At 36.6% G+C, this 21,636-nt stretch overlaps 1 protein-coding gene across 1 annotated transcript in view; it reads right to left on the bottom strand.

Annotated features, from left to right (window-relative positions):
- sarnp (SAP domain containing ribonucleoprotein) overlaps window positions 1-21,636 on the bottom strand; it is a 39,562-nt gene that overhangs the window by 3,775 nt on the left and 14,151 nt on the right. The window contains exons 4-6 of the mRNA XM_052111705.1: window positions 20,073-20,131; window positions 6,185-6,236; window positions 5,939-6,012 (exon numbers count right to left, since the gene is read on the bottom strand). Of these exons, the coding sequence (XP_051967665.1) occupies window positions 5,939-6,012; window positions 6,185-6,236; window positions 20,073-20,131 (185 nt within the window). The remainder of the gene's footprint in view (window positions 1-5,938; window positions 6,013-6,184; window positions 6,237-20,072; window positions 20,132-21,636) is intronic.

The following is a 21,636-nucleotide window of genomic DNA, read 5'->3' as shown; positions in this document are numbered from 1 at the left end:
TAAGCAAACTGTAATTTTCAAATACACAATGTTGTTAAAAGAAGAAAAAAAAAAAATCCATAAAAGGATTAGTTCAAAAATTTTTTTTTTAATATTGGGTCACATAATTTATTCACTCTTATGCCATCTCAAATTCGCATGACTTTCTTTTCATTTGCGGTACAGGAATAGGTTTTGAAGGACGTATGATGTGTTTTTGCCAAAACAATGCATGTCAATGGGGCCAAACCTTCCAAGCTACAAAAATGACAAAGGCAGCATAAATGTCACCTATAAAAATCAAGAGGTTTAATCCATACCTGGGCATCTACATGTGCTGTATACACACTCTGCAATGTGCCAAGCCCGAGGACGTGTAATCGAGTTTCTTTCATGAATGTGCCAAGGTGACTGCAGATGTTGAGATTTATAGTGAATAAACTTACATTATGGTCAGTTTCTCACCCAAAACTGATTGTATCGCTTAGTGATGTTATTAATAAATGCCTCACTAAACACCACACCCACTGAGTCTGTCTCTTGCTCACCCCGACACACTTTAGATTTAGTGTGTTTTGATTTAAAAAATAAATAAATATCGTAATATATTTTGTAACTTGGTTTTAGTAATAGTAGCCATATAATAATATCTATGGTTAATTTTGAGGTTTATATGTGGCTTATACTAAGGAAAACAAAGCAGCCAAATAATTTTCTGCTTAAGCCTATAAATATATAAAGAATGTAAGTAATAATTTAAGTTACTAATGTTATCCAAAGAATTCATAAAAATACTGGCCTAAAAGTACTTGGTATCAGATCGGAAAGAAAATTGTGGTATCACCCATCCCTAAGTCGAATAAAAGAGCAGTCATATATATATATATATGTGTGTGTGTGTGTGTGTGTTAAAATATCGTCTCGTTCTTGTGAACCCAGTATCGTGTATCGTCTCATGAGCTAAGTGTATCGTAACACCCCTAATTAGGAGGTAAAAATATGTATGTATGTATATATATATACATACATACATACCACAGTTAGTTCCGGTCCTCGAATCCGATTGGACGAGAGATGTTCCATGAGCACTGATGGTGTGACAGCATCAGCACTCAGACGCTTCACTGTATGTATCACTATATTTACATAGAACAGCGCTATGTTAGTTTCCACATTGGATACATACTGTTTAAAATGGTGGAGGACATCACTGTTTCAATAGTGAATGACATTTACGCACCGGCTACCCCCGAAATGGAGAGGAATACCTCGCTTGGACGTCTATATTCCACTGAGAAAACTGACATTCAGAAAATATCTCTGATTGGGTGTGGCAACATGTGAGCGCGCGCGCGTGCACACACACACTTTATCCAAAGACTTTTTAGAAACAGCACAAGCCGTGATACTATTTCTGAAGTGAACATTTTGAATTACTAACGGAGGCTTAGACACATCATTTGTTTTGAACCAGCAACGGCAGATTCTGATCGGTTGCGTAAGAAAGTAGTTCCATGAACAAATGCGTTTTTATGACCGTACTTAGTTTTTCCTATTTTTTTTTTTAAATGTTCTTGTTCATTGATCTGTTGAATACAATCAATATCACAGTCGCAATCATGCAATATGGCCCTACATCAGCACTGCTGTGATTCAGCCGCAGGTGACGTAGGGCCATATCGCACGATTGCGACTGTGATATTGCTTAAATATATAAACACACACACACACACACACTTTTCATAGATGTGGCTGTATTATAGGGCACTTCTAACGCATCTTACCATCTAGCTGATCCCACAAAAGCTCAATGGATCCATAGCACTCTTTTCCAATTATCTGTTGTCCAATGTCTGTGTTTCTTTGCCCACTCTAACCTTTTCTTTGTGTTTTTCTGTTTTAAAAGTGCCTTTTTCTTTGCAATTCTACCCATAAGGCCTGCACCCCTGAGTCTTCTCTTTATTGTTGTAAATAAAACTGGTGTGACATGTGAGGCATCGATTTATTAAACTAGAGACTCTGGTGTACTTATCCTCTTGTTTAGTTGTACATCTGGCCTTCCACATCTCTTTCTGTCCTTGTTAGAGCCAGTTGTCCTTTGTCTTTGAAAACTATAGTGTACACCTTTGTATGAAATCTTGGCAATTTCAAGCACTGCATTGCTCAAAACAATGATTGACTGACGAGTTTCTTTTTTTTTGGTATTTTTAACCCAATATTGACCTTAAGACATGCCAGTCAATTGCATACTGTGGCAACTCAAAAACAAACACAAAGACAGTGTTAAGCTTCATTTAACAAACCAAATAGCTTTCAACTGAGTTTTAGTACCAAATTAACAATTTAGCATGATTAGTAAAGTATAAGGAGATGGCTGCTGGAAATGGGGCCTGTATACTGTAGATCTGAACAAAAATTACTTTTTTCAGAAAGTGATGATGCTGACTTTTTCATCAGTAATGTCCTGACTATATTTTTTGATCAGTTGAATGCCACTTTTGTGGTGAATTAAAGTACAATTTCCTTCCGAAACAGCAAAATATCTACATTATTCCAAACTTTTGTCCACCAGTGTAAATAAATAAATAAATAAAACAACAGAAAACCGTTGCCCCCTTAAAAACCTGCAACTAACTACTGTTTTCCATACACAGTCAGGAAGACCATGTAAAATACTTAAACCTCTTTATCAGCAAAGCCTAAGAGTTAAGTGCCAACACAATGGTGTTGATCAGAACACATTGATTCTTAGAAAATCATCAATTAATCTTTTAATTAAAAAAAAAAAAAAAAAAAAAAAAAAAGAAGAAAAGCAAACTTAGAATAAAAAAATACCTGCAACTAACTCCAGCATTGCATACACCGTAAGAACGATAATTTAGGGGATTTACTTCTGCATTTAAATGCATTTTTTTAAAGAATTTATTTGTATAGTAGGCCTACCTTTTTTACAAACAAAGATATATAAAATAGTGCCTTACAAAACCCCAGTGAGCAAGCAAAAGGTGAATAGTGTGACAAGGACCCAGTAAGCACAGAACATTCCCCTTACGTTTGCATGTGGTTCCCATTTGGTTAATTTTTGGGAACCAATTCCTAACATTGTAGGAATGTTCTCTTTAGGTTATATTTTCAAAAACCATAAACTAACATTCCCAGCACATTGCTGGTAGGATTTTTATGTGGCAATATTAAAAGCACTTATGCAGAACTTTCTCTAAATGGTATTTTGAGGTTTTATTTTTCGTTCACATTTTTCATTATCATATTTGATTATTTTTCAAAAATGTTTAAGAGAGGTTGACAGACAACAATGAATGAAATGAGTTAAGTAGGCTAGCATTTACTTAAATGCAGAAAATAGATAACAGTAAATGGTATATGAATGCATTATCATGAACAGATGAGAAAAAGATTCAAGAAAATGCTACCTTCTTAACTTCATATATTTTCTAAATATCTTATTACCTTAGTCGCTGTCCAATAGCTATACTATCGAACATGCATTTGATCTGCATGCGATTCAATCAGCCACAGAAATTCACACTCATGCAAAATTTTAAATTAACGGTCATTCGGGGACAAACTCAATGATTGACATTCTATCAATTTCATTAAATAATTACTTCTATATGTGAGGTTAACTATAGGCTAAATGTTATCGCTTTAATACAGATTTGACAAGAATATGATTTGTAAGTTTAACCGAGAGGTGTTCCGTTTTTTTGACTACAACTGAAAAAAAAAAAACAGATGTCTCCACTAAACTGTACGGTAAGAAATTAATCTAACATTAGCCTGGTTAAGGTTTATTGAATGTGTATTAGATTTTTTTTTCTTATGTCTGTCAATACATTTCTGATTTTAAAAACCCTCGATTGTGTTGGAGTCATTGGTTATTTGGAATAATTTCCTTTAATATCTGCAATATAAATGTTGCTGAGGAAGTTTTTTTGGAAACTGAAAAACAAGGCACAGTTTTCAGTGTTGAAGCACAGAGGGGTTGATGAAAGGATTCTTCCAAATCATGGGACCATTTCAAAATGTGTTGATTTGAAAGATTATATAATAATTATAATTTATTAAAATAAATAAATAAATGTATAGATGGCTTGTCTGTTTATCGAGGTTGCAGCATGGTTGCAAAAAGGATCTAGAAATTAAGAGGTTAAGGGAACATAGAGGAACCATTGTGAACAACCTAAAACAATCGGTCGATTTCCGTAAATACTTTCCTGGAAAACCAAAAAAAATTTACTTTAAAGCTTTGTTCTGGGAATGTTCTAGAAAACCAAAAATTGTTAGTTGGGGAAACATACTAGATTAATAATAATAGGCTAATGGTCATGATGATGAAAACTAACTCTCTTCATAGAGGCGCAATGGTATAATATTAGATTACAATATTGTGTCCTATAACATGATTGATAACAAACACATTGACTGGCTGCTGCATTATAAGTGAACAGATGTGACCGGGGAAACAAAAGTAGCGGACCGTAAATTTGTTTCTACATGCTGCCGTTATCATGAGCGCACAACAACACGTGTCCTATTTCCACTGTGTAGAAGAATCAACAAGCAGTAGAAGTTTGTTTCCTGCGATTGTGATTCCGGTCTAAATATATTTATACCAGCTCTGTACATAGTCTGTATGCACATTTTAATTGTAAACAATATGACGTTTCAGATGCTCCATTTATCCGCGTCGAGAAAAAACACTGTTTTCTATTATACTAAATATGAAAGACAAATTCATCTCACATCTGACTTCATATTTACAGTTACAGTAAGTCTTTACAGTGCGTACAGTGACGTTTACCTTGGGAAAACATTTATCTTTTACCAGGGAAAGCATTTAGTGAAAACGGTTGTATAAATGCTTACTTGGTTGTTTTGTCCAAGAGCTTGTATTATCATTGTCAAATTCACAACGCTCCTCTTACGAGCACTGGTGATGATTCAGTGGCACGCTATAATTCGCATCCTCGAAGAAAATTGGAGATGGAGTTCGAGAGAGAGAGATTTTATACATAGAATATTATTTTAGTTAAACTAACTGTGTTTTCAAGGTGGCCTTTCATTTACGCTGATATAACGATTCAGTCCAAGTTGGCGGAACTCACATAAAACTTTCAACACAGGCTAGTCACAGCTCACGGCTGGTAATGCACTGTCTGCATTCCACCAGTTAATTTAGGATGAACACAGACTACTAATTATTATCCATATAATCCTTACAATCCTAAACATTTCCTTACTGACACAAAAGTTTTTTATCATTTAATCTAGTCAATAAACATGACTTTTAAAGCTAAACCTCCTTTATTACACATACTACATAGCTAAACAGTAAAGGCATACACACATTTGTTGTAATGCCAGCCTAGTCTGGTTCCTCAAACTTTTTCTCTCCACTAACAGAACATCGAAGGGAGTTTTTTTTCTTTTCTTTTCAAATCAACAGTCAACCTTTGCTTGCTCACTGACAGCTTCAATAAATTAGGGCATTATTTTATACAAAGCTGTTCACTGGGTGCTTTAAGACAAAGTCATGATTTTCTGTAAAGCTGCTTAGAAACTGTGTATTTTCAAAAGTGATATATGAATTAGTATTAATTGAATGTAAACAAAATAATGCTTGATGTCTCGAGAAAAATTTTTAACAACCGCAATGCATTTCTTAACTTGTCATAAGAAAAACTCACATTAACTCACACAATGTTAAAGTTAATTTATTATAGAGCTCATCTTTTTGTTGCTAATGTCAGTCACTGTTGCTTAAGATTTAATATAAAATACTTAAAATATATTTAACTTATCCTTCAATAAGTTTAAGTGGAACATTTGTGGGTACTTCCAAAAAAAGAAAGAAAAGAACCGTCTTGAATTATGGGGCTACTGTATCAAATTGAGAAATCTGTGTATTGTTTCATGCCTATTTCTGAAATAGTCAAACCTTGCAGCACGTGCAGCTTTTTTGCTGTCCACATTTGGTGGCATATTAAAGCGCTCCGCTCTCTTCTGAAATATCTGCAATCACAATAAAAATCATAATTTAAAACAACTGTATAGCAACATATAACAAACTTACATTATGGCAATACTCTTTAAACTAAATGAAGAATGCCAGAACTAAAAAGACCTTTATAGATCATCAATCCAAAAGCAAATGATAAATGAAATGTTGAGATTTGGTCATTACCTCATCAGTTGCAGCAGGTATTTTGATCTTCACCACTTTTTTCTCAGTCACCCTGAAATTATTTATCACAAAAGCACTAAATAGCTAAACAATGTTCAAAAGGTTGAATGAAGAACATGTAATGAACATTATAATTTTTGTGTAGTATTATATATGTAGAAGAATTGAAACAACATGACAATCTAGCAAAATCCCAATCTTTTTAATCCTGGAATTCCTCAACATCATAAATTAATGGACCAAGCATCAACAGTCCTACTGAAGATCTGTCTTTAGACAATAAAATGGTCAAGACACTCTAAACAACCTAATTTAAAGCAAAAAGGGTCATTGGGCAGAAAGGGCCCTCAGCATGTCCTTCTGAACTTCCACACAGAGTTAAAGCAGACTTTTCCTTGAAAGGTTTCCAAAATGACCATCAGATTTGTACGACTCGAATACTAAAACATTTCATCTTAATCCAGGAACATTTTACACAAAGTCACAGTACTTTACAGATTTAACCTTCTAATATGTACAGAATACATTTAAAGCCACAAATTATACAATACCTAGTTTTGCAAGGTAATTCTGACCATTGCTTTGAAGTGTGGTAATTGTATAATTGACAAATTAATGATTATAGCCTGATGTACCGCTTTAAAATATGTGTAATGTTTTATCCATGTGGTGTAACCAAGGATAAAAAAAACACTATGATTTGTAACCAGGGATTTTCATGTTTTGTTACCTACACGTATAATATTCATGAAAGAATGTCAAGTTTAGTATGCAAACGCTCGCTTGGTTACATAGAGTTAGCTGATGACAACAAATATCATGTCTCTTGTACCATTCTCAAGATATAAAAGTTCATGTCTATTTTTGAGTGGGAGATTTGTAAGAATCCGAAACACAGAACCATAAAATCAACTGTTGACCCAGTTGACCACGTGAATCCGAAAAGTCACTTCTGATTGGTGCAGGACACCTTTGGGGATGCGGCCAATTTCAGTTCAAATGTTTCAAAACAGGAAGAACACATGCTCATCTCTCTCCCTCTTCTTCTTCTGCTCTTTTGACTGCTCAGACTCTTCCCTCATGGTCTTCTCTGGATCTCTTCGGAACCAGATCCATGCAATGTGTGGTCCAAGGAAGCTCAGGACTCGAAGTCCCGAGGAAGCCTCTCACTCGCCAACGGGAGTTGCGAATCCTCAATGAGAAGGCCTCGCTTCAAAGCCAACCTTATCATTCATATAGACAATAACTATCTGATCTTACAGAGGTCCAAAACATTGACGGAACAAACTTTCGATGAAGAGCCAAGAACAAAGCAACACAAAGAACGCAAGTACATCTCTATACTTTACTCAAAGTGCTGGTGTATTAGTTAAATACTTTGGGTAATCCAATAGCAAATCGATGTAGACTCAAAGAAGGATAAATGGTTCTTAAGGCATTGTCAACAGACTCCATAAAGTTCATTTTCACTGTATTGATCATTTATTTCACATTCTGTCACTCTTCTCACCAACCTGCCTCATGTATATAAGTGTTAGATTAGATTTATGTTTAGAATAGCAATAAAGTTTGTTTGTATTCAAATATGATTTGACTGGTATATTTTGATAAATAATCTCATACCTGTTTCTAAAAGATTTCGCTTCAAATCTGTACCTAAATACGTGTAATATTATTTTCAATAAGCCATTAAAATATTACTCCAATAAGAGAATTAATCATAATTCCCTTATTAAAGCTAATTCCTTACAGTAGAAATTGTGAGCGGATACAACGAGACGTTGTATTACAATTTTAATGGTGGAGTATTTTATTCAGACAAATAATCTAGTTATGTGTCATTTATCTAATTTATAATGGTTGTCGAACAGGACTAATTTCACTATAAATTTCATTACATAATAATGTAGAATAAGGAATTAATTTAGTTCATAGCTCACATATTTCAAGACCCTACATTCCCTTACATACATTGGTGTGAGAAGACGAGCACTTTAAAAGTTCCCATCTAAATTTAGCATGCCAAATTCCCTTATATAATCGCACGAGAATGAGGGCACTTTAACAGTTCCCTTCTAATGGGGCTTTTCAAAAGCACGGTAAAACTCGACTTTTTAGTACCACCTTGGTCGAGGTTCGACGCGAGGCGAGCCGATAATAAATGTGACGTCAAAATCCTGCAGATCACTGATTTGTAAAGGGAAAATTGTCACTACCAGAGTCAGTAGATTTCTGACACGCGACATCAACCCGCTAGTTTTAAAGTTAACAACAGTGATAACAGTATCGCGTTCTTTCGAAATGTGAAAAAAGAAACGGCTGTGTGCAAAATCATGCCGTGATCAATAAACGAGGTCCATGTAAATTCTCTCAGGAAGTGTCTCAGCTGTTGGCCGTACACGGCTACCACCGGACCTAACAACAGTGTAGGGAAAAGTAAAACAAAAAACCTAAGTGACTACAGAACTATCCAGGAAAAGTGGAAGTGGTTCGACCAAATGGACGCTATCTAAACCAGCGAGCAATGGGAGGGAGAGTCCCCTTAGACTGGCGTTGATCCACGACGGAGGATGGTATGTTTTATGTTATGTTAACTCTATACTCTGCTTGAAAGCTTCACTTTATTTAGTTGACCAGCTACTGGAAGCTTGCTTCTAAAACAACCAGGCCAATTTAACAGTTACACTTGTGTAAAAATCAACAACTGCTTTATGCAGCACAATGAGCTAGTATCTAACAGCTAGCGGTCGTCTTATTGTTTTGGTCAGTAATGTTTGGGTCATGTTTAAGATGTCACGGCAGTAGAGGTGGCACAACCATGACAATCAGCCTATAATCCCACCCATGTTGAGATCGCACTAAACTGCAATGGAAATGCAAGCTCAGAAAAGTAAAGCGAGTAGAGTTGAAACGTAATATGCAGTGGAAAAGTGCCATAAATTTAGCTTACCAAATACCTCTACATATAATAGTGTGAGAATGAGGGCACTTTAACGGTTCCCTTCTAAATATAGCATACCAAATATTTAGGGCATAATGGTAATCCAATTCTAGATCTTATCCATGTTTTAACATTTCTAAAGGCTTAAGTACCCATTAAATACAACAGTTCCGGTCCTCAGGCAGCATTCTAGGAATGCTTAATAACAGCACTTGGAGGCATCACTGTTTGTATCACTCTGTTACATTCTAGACAGGCTGTAAGACTGTGTGTTGCTTGGTGATACAGTGGTTGATTCTACTGAATTGGCTTGGAACCATTTTTGCTAGGAGCAAAAAGGACAATATAGGCCATATAGTGTCTAAAATGCAAGTTACTCAAAATTAACTTGCTCTTGTGATATTGCCTACAGGGAAATTCTGTCATCATTTACTCAACCTTATTTTGTCCCATAGCTGCATGATTATGTTTCTAGGATGTTAGGCAGAATGTAAGCCTGAATAGTGAGGCTTACATTCTGCCTAACATCCTAGAAACATAATCATGCAGCTTTCATTGCATCTTTTTTTTTCATGCAATGAAAGTGAATTGTGACAAAGGTCAAATTGTGACTAAGGTTGAAACTGCTATGAGCATTAAGAACTGAGACAGTGATTGGAAATTGAGTTGGTGTGCTGTTTGTTCTCTGTGCTTAATAAAGAAAACGTGCCACAGTAGATCAGACGAGTCTTAATTTTCTTAATACACTCATACAGTTTGTGCCACAAACATTTATAAAAGGAGAAGTTACTGTGAAAATTGGCAAACAGTCAGCATGGGACTCAAGCTTAAAGGGTAAGTTCACCCAAAAATGAAAATTCGCTCATCATTTACCCTCATGCCATCCTAGGTGTGTATACTTTCTTGCTTCAGCAGAACACATTTGAAGAGAAAAAAAAAAATATATATATATATATATCTTGGCTCAGTAGGTCCTAAAAATGCAAGTAGATGGTGATCAGACCTTTCAAGTTCCAAAAAGGACAGTTAGCATAAACATCAACCATACAACTACAGCTGTCAAAATATAGCTGCAAGCAGCAATGACAGGCCCAACCACCATGGGTCCATTTCCACCCGGTGGCTTTTGGAAAACAAAACAAGGTGAACACATGCATTTGGCATTATTCTAAACTATCTTGAAGCAAATTGGTATAAGAGGACTATTTTAGACTGTTGTAAAAGCCACACTTCCTGCTGTCAGGTGGCGGCACTATGACCATGACCCAAAATAGTCACATCCATGCGATTAGCCCGCCCCCAAGACTAAACATACATCTAAATTCTGATCTAAATTACACATTTTACTCACAAGTTATGAGACACTTCCTGTTTCCCATTTATTTAATGCCTCGCCATTGCAATACTGTTCGATATATAAAAAATCAGTTCACAATTTAACGTCTACAATGTCTTGGCATGACGTTGCACAAATTTGGTGTCAGTCACATGAATCCCCTAGAAGGAGTATTTAAAAGTACAGAGCCGGCAATTTAAAGAAAAAAAAAAATGCACATGTAATCAAAAATGGAACTGGTGGGTGGAGCCAATGACAGCAGAAGAAACTGACCCCACCACTTTACAAATTACATTTATGATTAGGGTTGGGCGATGTCCCCTAAATTGGCAGTTGACGATGTTGACAGTAAAACATCGCGATAAATACTATTTTCCACTTAAAAACTATAATTTCGTTATTTTACTCATTGATGAGCAAAAGGTTGAGGCAGAAATGAACATGTACCTGCAGGAATTGGCCATTGATGGGAAAGAGGACCCGCTGACTTGGTGGAAAACGAACAACAAAAGGTTTCCGTTCATGGCAAGATTAGCACGGAAATATCTGTGCATATGTACTTCATCAGAGCGGGTCTTCAGCACAGCGGGTAGTGTAGTTACTCCAATCCGCAGCTTATTAAAACCAGATAAAGCGAATATGTTGGTATTTCTGGCCAGAAACATCGAAATTTAAACATGGTCTATGGTGAAAGATATTAGACTTCTTTACACATTTTTCGCCATCCGTTGCGGAGCTATTCGATTTTCTATATTATTTTTTAAACGTTCATTTGTGTAGTTCATATGACCACTTTACAATATTTCAATAACATAATTTATTTTGTAGCCTGTGCTTAAGTTAATTGTGCTGCTAATTATAAGTGAAATGTTAATGCCGAGTTTCGGTCTGAGTGTTGTTCCCGTTTTCTTGTTTTATTTGTTGTTATTCTATGTTTTAATAAATGTGTGTTATTCATATTCACCTTGTTTCTTTCATTTGATTTGACATTATGGATTTATGGCCAAGGAAATTTTTCTTTAAAAGTATTAACAAGACAAAAGTTATTTGGCGTTCAGCTGGTCTGGGTTTATCTTAAACTGCCGCTTCAGTGTATACAAGAGCTATGTGACAATGAGCAAGATTTTCTGAGACACTACAACTACTAATAATAAATTAATAAAGGCTATTTTCTTGTAGCCTACAACATAAAATATTTTAATCTAAATGTACAGTGTAAGACATGTAAAAAAAAGACAAGCTAACAATGTCAAGATCAATATTTGTGTAGCCTGCCTGACACGGTATTTTCACAGACTAACACGTCACGTCTCTGGCATATACTACAGTATTTAAAATAGCATATATGCATTAGTTATATTCTCAATTTAATTTACAGAGCAATCCCTGCAAAGTTTTTAGGTTAACTATAGAAGAGACTAGGTTTAGTGAGTCACACTAGCAAGACTCGCAAAAGGGGCCGTGGCATCACGATGGTGGCTCTACATCGTGATGTTGGTCAGCCATCACGATGGACGATGATATCGCACAACCCTATTTATGATAAATTACATTTAATACGTTGCAATGGCAACACATAAGATATCAAGAATCTTTAAATCACTGTTTTGACATCATACATTTTTTTTTAAGCAATTCAGGTAAAAATAACAGGAAGATTTCCAAATCTATTAGAAGTGCCACACTTCCTTCTGCCAGTTGGTGGCGCTATGACAACCCACAATAGCCACATAGGGCTGGGCGATAAAACAATATCAATATTTATCGTGATAAAAAATACGCTTGAGTAATTTTCGATATTTAGCCTGTGTTCTACATCTAGACATGCGTGTTGCTAAAAACGCTAACAGTTTGACTTTCTTATCGTATGTTTCCACTGGCGCGTGGTGAGCGAGCGCTTTCAATTCCTTCCAATGGAAGCAGAGCGTCAAGCTCGCGAGGTGGATTGTAAAATTGAAAAAATTAATAAACTTTTTTTTTATATTTAAAAAATATTTTCATATAAGATCCCTCAGACACTACTACATTGGCTGTGTCTGGGCCCCCAATGCAGTTATGTAAAGACTATTTAAACTGTTTAGGATTTTGTTTTCTTTTTTAGAAATTCAAAAAAATTTGCAATGAGCAAATGTGATTGAATATCGTGATAAATATCGATATCGAATGATATGAAAAGAATATCGTGATAATATTTTTTGACATATCGCCCAGCCCTATAGCCACATCAATGTGATCAGCCCACAAGGCCAAACATTTGGCTAAATTTTGACATAAATCACAAGATGCATGCAGCAGATATGAGCCCCTTCCTTTTTCAAATTTTATACATTAATTTATCGCATCGCCATGGCAACATCGTTCGATATATAAAAAATCCATATGCTATTTAGCATCGTCAATGTCTTGGCATGATGTCGCCAACATACCTGTAAAATAAAATTCCTAGGAGGAGTATACACACAAATCAAAATGGCCAACTTCCTGTTGGGCATAGCTTATGACTGTCAACGCAATAGTTGTCCGACTTGAGATCTATAAGTGTACAAATTTGTCCTTTTGTCCTTATTCTAAACAATTCTGAAGCAATTTGGACAAATATAAGAGTATTTTAAAGTTTAAAAGCCACTTGTCCTGCTGCCCAGTAGTGGCGCTATGACTGTGACCCAAAATATTCACATCCATGTGATTAGCCCATAAGACTAAACATACATCTCAATTTTGATCTAAATTGCACACAGAAGGCACTTCCATGCTTCTTTGCCATTAATTGAATTCCTCACCATGGCAACACTCTTTGATAACTCAAAAATCTGTTCACAATTTCGCATCTTTAATGTCTTGGCATAATGTTGTCTAAATGTGGTGACAGTCTCATGAATCCTCTATGAGGAGTATTTAAAAGTTCAGAGACTACAATATTAAAAAAAATCCAAAATGGCCGGCTTCCTGTTGGGCGGAGCTAATGACTAAGAAAGTTGTTCGGCTTCATGAGAACTGTGTGTGTACCAAGTTTGGTGACTATAGGTGAAATCAGGGGTGTTACAGAGCCCCCCATTACATTCCCATTTTCATGGGGATGCTGCAGAGCCCCCACCTGCCCCCTTGTCCAGCCCTAATAGGCAAATGGCCGACGACTCAATGTGTGCAAAATTTCAAGTTTTCTCACATTTAGTACCACAAAAGTACCAAAAACTTTGAAAAGAATAATAATCCTTAAAAGAACAATAGGGCATCTACACTTTCAGTGCTCAGACCCTAATAATCCTTAGAAGAACAATAGATTCTCCACACTTTCAGTGCTTGGACTCTAATAATAATAATAATCTTTAGAAAAACAATAGGGCCTCAGCACTTTCAGTTTCAAAAATCTGATCAACATTCACTTGTCCATTCACAGTATGTCCATTTTATGGACATACTGAGCCAAGATATATTTAATTATTCTTCAAATGTGTACTGTTGAAGAAAGTCATACACACCTGGGATGATATGAGGGTGAGTATATGAAGAGAGGATTTTTATTTTGGTGTGAATTATACCTTTTAAGTACAGTTAATAGGGTTTTCCAGCATTAACATTTTTGAGGGCCACCATAGTAAAATTTCGGGTAGCTGAAAAAAAAAAAATCAGCATATTCATGTTAAATATGCTTCTCATCTGAAACATGCATTCGCACGGCACAACTAAAGCCTTGGATACATGGTCTTACCATCCATGGTCTTACATTAGCTTATGACATTGCACTGCAAATAAGAGGACAAGCACATACAGGGTTTCATGGAAAAATTATGGACAATGTTTTTCTTAAGTATCATACATGTTCTGTTAAAATATTATAACTAGTCTTATAGAAATTATACATGATTTAAATTTAGTTTGATTTCACATAGCATCTTAAAAGTGAAAAAAATAAATAAAATAAAAATAAAATATAGCTGCAAGCAGCGATGGCGGGCCCAAGCCGGTGGCACCGCCACCCCCGTGCCTTTAGGGTTGCTGTGCACGATGGGCAAAAACGTAACCTCGCTTTGACCGTCGAGAAGATGTGTGCTGTAGAGCTTGCATCAGTGTGGGCTCTTCAAAAGTCGCATCGAGGGCACATATCAACCACAAAGTATCTGAGAGCACCCTTCTGATATCTAAAATGAAAAATGACACACCCTACGGTCTCATGGAGTTAATGGACACATGAAATATGTACACAAGACTGAAAATTCATATGAAGTGTGCCATTTGGGACTAGGGATGGGCGATATCTTATCGTTTGCGATATATCGTTGAAAATTCTCCTCACAATAAAAATGTGTCTCCTCACGATAATAATGATAAGTCTAGTTGATGGCGTAGTTTTGTGCTTGTACGCGATTCACTGTTCACGTCGCGGACATTCTCTGTGCGGAGTGAAAACAAGCATGGCGGAACGCAGCCGTTCCGCAACAAATCCGTATCTGGTATTGAAGGGCGGCAGAGCACGGATCCGACACGCAGCGGAGCCGATCCGCAGTTGGTGGAAATCCGGGGTAAGAGTGTGTTTCACTCTGAACTTCTTTACTTTATCAGGATTTATTTGCAGTTGTACTCTGTTGTAATTTTGAAACACAACTGAAGACATGGTTGGTGATTGTTACTTTTGCTGTTTGCTTTGCACTATTTTTCCACCATGAGAGTATAAATAAATGAAGAATCTGTGTTTACATTTTAAATTTGTAATTGATTTGAATTATTATTATTGTGTAATTGTTGTTGTGTGATGTTTTTCAGCACAGTCACTGGAACACAACTTAAACATAACATAATCTGATATTTTACAGAAGAAAATAATTTATACGTCATTTGTATCGTTATACGTAATAAATCCCTGAAATTATCGTGATAAATTTTTTTGGCCATATCAGCCCATCCCTATTTGGGACAGGGCCTATGACCGTGAACCACAATAGTCACATCTATGAGGTAATTCAAATGTAGAATAATTTTTGATATCATAGGATGTCATAGGTCAATATCTTTTGCAGCACTTAAATGTGTTAATCCAGAAGGCCAGTATTTATCTGGAGGTCTTTGTACAGGTTTATTAATGTAATTATAATTTACGCTTATGTGTTCCTATGATATGCAATGGAAGAACATTTTTATGTTTAACATGGGTGTATTCACAATACATAGCATACAATATAATATTTTAAGATTATTTATCATTATGTTAAGTACATCATTAAAGTTAAGATAGTAAATGTATTTATATATTTTGTAGTAGCTAATATAACAAGCAAGTACACTGCGGGAATTATAAATTATACCAATGGAGTATGGATTGCTTTTATGCTGCCTTTATGTGCTTTCTGGAGCGTCAAAGATTAATTTGCAATGTGTTCCACATTCAAACCAAAATATCTGACTGTCTGTTGGTCGGAGCTAATGACTGTAAATTAGAAAGTTGTTCGACTTGGCGAGAACAATATACACGCCGAGTTTTGTAACTGTAGATAGAACTAAGTTATAACACACTTCATGTGTCCTTTTTTAGTCATAAATGAATTTCCTTGCCACGGCCAAAACGTTAGAGATATCAAAAATCCGTCGGCAATGTAGCATCCTCAATGTCTTGACTTCATGCTGACCGAGTTTGGTGGCGATTGGATTAATTCTCTAGGAGGAATATATATAATTCCAGAGCATGTGTTTCCAAACAACCCATAATATCCGACTTCCTGTTGGGCTGGCGTAAAACTTAGAGCACGAAAGTTGTTCGGCCCGATGAGATATAGAAGTGTACCGAGTTTCATATTATTACATGCAAGCATGTTTGATATATGGACCAAGTTTTCAGACCCCATTCAAGGGGCTGTCGAAACCCCTGCCACGCCCGGTACCAGCTTCAGCCCGGCCCCGATGGCCGCGGGTTCTGACCTGTGTGCAAAGTTTCAAGAGTTTTTGAGTACGTTAAGGGCCCCAAAAGTCCCAGAAACCTTGAAAAACAATATCTTAATGCAAATCTTACCCAACAGAGAAATCCCTCTCCTCCCTCCCCCTCCCCTCCCACACACACACACACACACACACACACACACACACAGAATCGCAGGTCTGTCTGTCAGAGAGAGAAAATTCAGAGAAATCCACATTCAAACCACAATATCTGACTTTCTGTTGGTCGGAGCTAATGACTGTAAATTAGAAAGTTGTTCAGCTTGACGAGAACAATATACACGCCGAGTTTTGTAACTGTAGATAGAACTAACTAAGTTATAACACACTTCATGTGTCCTTTTTAGTCCTAAATCAATTTCCTCGCCACGGCCAAACCGTTCGAGATATCAAAAATCCGTCCAGAATGTAGCATCCTCAATGTCTTGACTTCATGCCGACCGAGTTTGGTGGCAATTGGATTCATTCTCTAGGAGAAATATATATAATTCCAGAGCATGTGTTTCCAAACAACCCATAATAGCCGACTTCCTGTTGGGCTGGCGTAAAACTTAGAGCACGAAAGTTGTTCGGCCCGATGAGATCTACAAGTGTACAGAGTTTCATATTATTACATGCAAGCGTGTTTGATATACGGACAAGTGTTCGAATCCCATTCCAGGGGGCTGTCGAGCCCCCTGCCACGCTCAGGTACCATCTTCGGCCCAGCCCTGATGGCCACGGGTTCCGACCCGTGTGCAAAGTTTCAAGAGTTTTCGAGCACGTTAAGGGCCCCCAAAACCTTGAAAACAAAAATAAAAGCATTTCACTCATCAGCAAAATCAGCCCCCTCCCCCCAGACACAGAGAGACGTAGGGTCAGTGAGAGAGGCAGAGAAAATTCTCCAAAAAATCCACATTCAAACCAAAATATCTGACTTTCTGTTGGTCTGAGCTAATGACTGTAAATTAGAAAGTTGTCCGGCTCGATGAGATCAATATAATTACTGAGTTTTGTGACTGTGGGTCAAAGTATAAAACCAACCCCTCACTTTTGTCAAAAGGTGGCGCTACTGAGCCCCTGCACCACGCCCGTTTCTGAAACTTTGCACATGTCTACTGGCTAATAAATGTGATGTGTCTGTCGAGTTTCATGAAATTTCAAGTATGCTAAGAGTCTCAAAAGCATCAAAAAAGAATATTCGAGTTTGAAGCATTGCCGCGGCAACAGTATCCAAGATATCAATAATCCTTTCCCATGTCTACATCTGCCGTGTGTTTACATTACACACCAAAAGTTTTAAGTAAATCGGGTAAAAATAAGAGGGTGATTTAAAAGCATTTTGAAAGTGACACACTTCCTTCTGCCAGTTGGTGGCGCTATAACTTGGACTCACAATACTCACATCCATGCGATCGGCCTGTTACAGCGAACACACTGCTGAAGTTTCATCGAGATCAATTAATGTATGCAGAAGTTATAACACACTTCCTGTTTCTCTTTTCACGCCATCATTTCGTTTCCTCGCCACGGCCAAACCGTTCGACATATCAAAATTTCGCCGGCAATTTTTCATCCTCAATGTCTTGACTTCATGCTGACCGAGTTTCGTGGCGATTGGTGGAATTCTCCAGGAGGAGTATTTCAAATTCCATTGCATGCGTTTTCCAAAAACCCTAAATAGACAATTTCCTGTTGGGCTGAGGTAAAAAGTAAAAGTATGAAGGATATATGAAACGATGAGATCTATATGTGTACCGAGTTTCATATTATTACATGCAAGCGTGTTTGATTTATGGACCAAGTTTTGGAACCCGTTCCAGGGGGCGCCGTCGAGCCCCCCTGCCACGCCCCGGTACCAGCTTCAGCCCGGCCCTAATGGCCTCGGGTTCTGACCCGTGTGCAAAGTTTCAAGAGTTTTCGAGCACGTTAAGAGCCCCAAAAGTGCCCCAATAGTCGTAAAAAAAATAATAATCATAGTCATCCTAACGAAAACAATAGGGCCTTGCCTTTTCAGGGCTTGGGCCCTAATAAATATTAGAATTCAAAAGGTTCCATATACTTAGATGATGAAAAATAACTTCCAATATCCAATGTAAACATGAAATGCAATTTATTTAGTTATAAATTAATAAAATGCAATTATGTTATAAACCAACTTTGAGCATGTGGATGATTATTCATCTGCTAAAATGAAATGGTCAGTTTGATAGTGCTCCAAAGCACTGGTTCAAAAGAAAAAGATTAGTACATGTTTTGAAGCTTCATGAAGCAGTGTTTCAAGCATGACCATCAGTAGCTGTGGGTCTCCAGGAACAGGACTGAAGACCCCTCCTACAGAAAATAATGAGACAAAGCTCAACGATGCTCTCCAAAATAATAATAATAATAGAAGTTTCTTCTTTGAAAATGTTTCTTCTATGTCAGCTTAATTACAGTGTGGTGTGCCTCAAGGGTCGAAGTACAGCATCTCTTATCACTGTTATACTGATGATTACCAATTTTATTTCCCAGTGAGTGTAGACAAGAATTGTTCATCTTAAAACACCCTAAATTGCATCAAAGATATTAAACATTGGCTGGCAAACAATCTTACAATTAAATTAAAGCAAAACTGAAGTTCTGGTTTTAAGTTCTTTCATGTCCTCCTTACCTGGCCTGGTTGCCCAGTTAGGCTCTCTTTTGTCGAATGTACAAGATCACGTGAGGAGTCTTTGAGTGATTTTAGACTCCTCGTTACTTTTCAATAAGCAGATCAGTACCGTTTTCAAGGGTAGCTTTTTCCATCTGAGATTATCGCTAAAATAAAACATTTTCTTTCCCATATAAGACTTGGAAATTGTGATCTCATTACATCAAGGTTAGACTATTGTAACTCATTGTACATTGGTCTGCCACAAACTGCGTTATCCTGCCTACAGCTACGAGAGCAGGTAGTGCCTTGTAGACAAAAATCTGAATTTTTAAATCGTCCCTGAATTTCACAGTAAGCCGGTTTTGAACAAACATGGCAGTAAGGATTTTAACAGGGTCAAGAAAGAGGTATCACATTTCCCTAGTTTTAGCATCTCTACACCGGCTTACTGTGAAATTCAGGGACGATTTTAAAATTCAGATTTTTGTCTACAAGGCACTATCTGGTCTCGTGCCCCAATATAACAGTGACCTTCGACACCCTTTACTCCCCCACCAGAGCCCTCAGGTCTTCTGATCAACTTCTATTGAGGGTTCTTTTCTGTGATAGGTTCTAATCTATGGAATAGTCTCCCTTTCCATGTGAGATCAGCTTCATCATTATCCATTTTAAAATCTTCTTTATTTTTTTTTTTTTAATTCTGTACCTTTTGAATTGATTATTGAATAGTTTGAAATGGATAAAAACATGTATTTAAATGTTTTTAATTTATTTGATTGTTTTACATTTAAATTTAAATCAATCTGTTTTTATATCACTCTGTCATTTTGTTTGTTTGATCTGTAAAGCACTTTGTGTCAACTTCTGTTCTATAAATAAAGGTTGACTTGACATTGGACCAACTGCACTCGACTGTTTAAGATAATAGCATTTTCACTATATGATGGCAACAATTTACACTGTTACAACTTTGAACATTCCTAGAAATGATCTTTTCCCATGTGTCTCTAAAACAACAAGTGATTTTATCAGCAAAAAACAACATACAACAAAATGATGAAAAACTTACGTTTCAGGTACAGTACACTCTTGGTTCTGGGCTGTGCTCTCTTCTTTGGCAAATGCTTCCTGAAATGTTGACATGTGCAAAATGTGTCACGATGAGCCTATCAAACATTATGCCTGCATACACACACACACACACACACACACACACACACACACCAGGGGCATAGGCAGGACTTTTTGTTTGGGTGGGCCTCTAGAAATATGAGTGGGCCTATCTGCAAATCTAAAATTTTCTTTAAGATTAACAAAATGCTGTTCCCCTTTTTTATTTGCATTTACATGGAAAACAAAATATGACTGAAGCACCTTGCAAAATCACAGATTCCAAAATGTTGATGGAATTATTATAGAATGAGGCAAATAGACATGACCACAGTAAACATCAGTAATATCAATATTTAACAGATTATACATGGTGGTCAAAATCAACATGTTCACATTCTTATGAATTATATTACAGTGGAATTACTGTAGAATGCAGCAACAAGATATGACCACATCAGTACTATATACTGTATGAACATAATTGATACATGTTTTGCCCAAAATAAAAAGGCTCATTCTTTAGAATTTTATTTCTGTAGAATAACTGTAGAATGCAGCAAATAGATCTGACCACAGTGAGCATCTGCAACAGAACTATAAAGTAATGATACAAATATACACTGACTAGCCACAAACAGTCACAACATTAAAACCACCTGCATAATATTGTGTAGGTCCCCCTCGTGCTGCCAAAATAGTGCCAACCCACATCTCAAAATATAATTTGAAAAAACTTGATGGCACCTTGGACAAAAACACTGCATGTGAAATTTCAAGTCGATCGAACCAATGGTTCCATAGTTAGAGACATTTTTTGTTTAATTATTCACAGGAAGATCCCAATTGCAATGTATTTAATGGCCGCCAAATACATGGTCCGTGGCCAATTTTTTTTTATGCAAATTGTATATATTAATGAGTTGTAAATTACAAAAAATGGTTCAACTGATATTTAGAAGTACCCTTAAAATTTTACATTCAAAAGATTCATATACACACTATTAAATCTCATAAAGAAAAGAGAACATTCAAACAACATTTAAACCCTCAAAAACCGGCTGTCTACCAACCATATATATTTTTAATAGTATACATTGCAGGTGGGATCTCCCCATCTCAACACTGGGACCACTATGTGACTCCCTTTGTGCAACATGCACCTTTCAAATCAACTGTCCATGAACAGTATATATTTTTGAGAGCTTAGATAGCTGAGCTCTGAAGCTATCTCCTGTGCTTGTATTGACCTCTCCTGTTCATGTTTTGAATATCAAGAAGATTGGTGAATAGTATGTGCATACTTTGGAGTTTTTTGGGGTCACATTTTCTTCCTTTCTCTGATCTACAAGTTTGCACCATTAAAAGGGGTGGCTAGGGCAAGCACAGGACTGCAAGTTTCAAGTTTTTAAGTGGTCCCAACTCTGAGACATGTAGATCCCACCTTCAATGTATACCATTCACAACTACACATGGTTCGTGGACAGTAAGCAATATGAAGTTTTAAAAGGCCTATACTGTTC

The sequence above is a fragment of the Xyrauchen texanus genome, chromosome 39, assembly GCF_025860055.1.
Source record: "Xyrauchen texanus isolate HMW12.3.18 chromosome 39, RBS_HiC_50CHRs, whole genome shotgun sequence".
Lineage (NCBI taxonomy): Eukaryota > Metazoa > Chordata > Actinopteri > Cypriniformes > Catostomidae > Xyrauchen > Xyrauchen texanus.
Note: the sequence above shows the minus strand (reverse complement) of the source record. Positions and strands in the feature narration are given on the sequence as shown.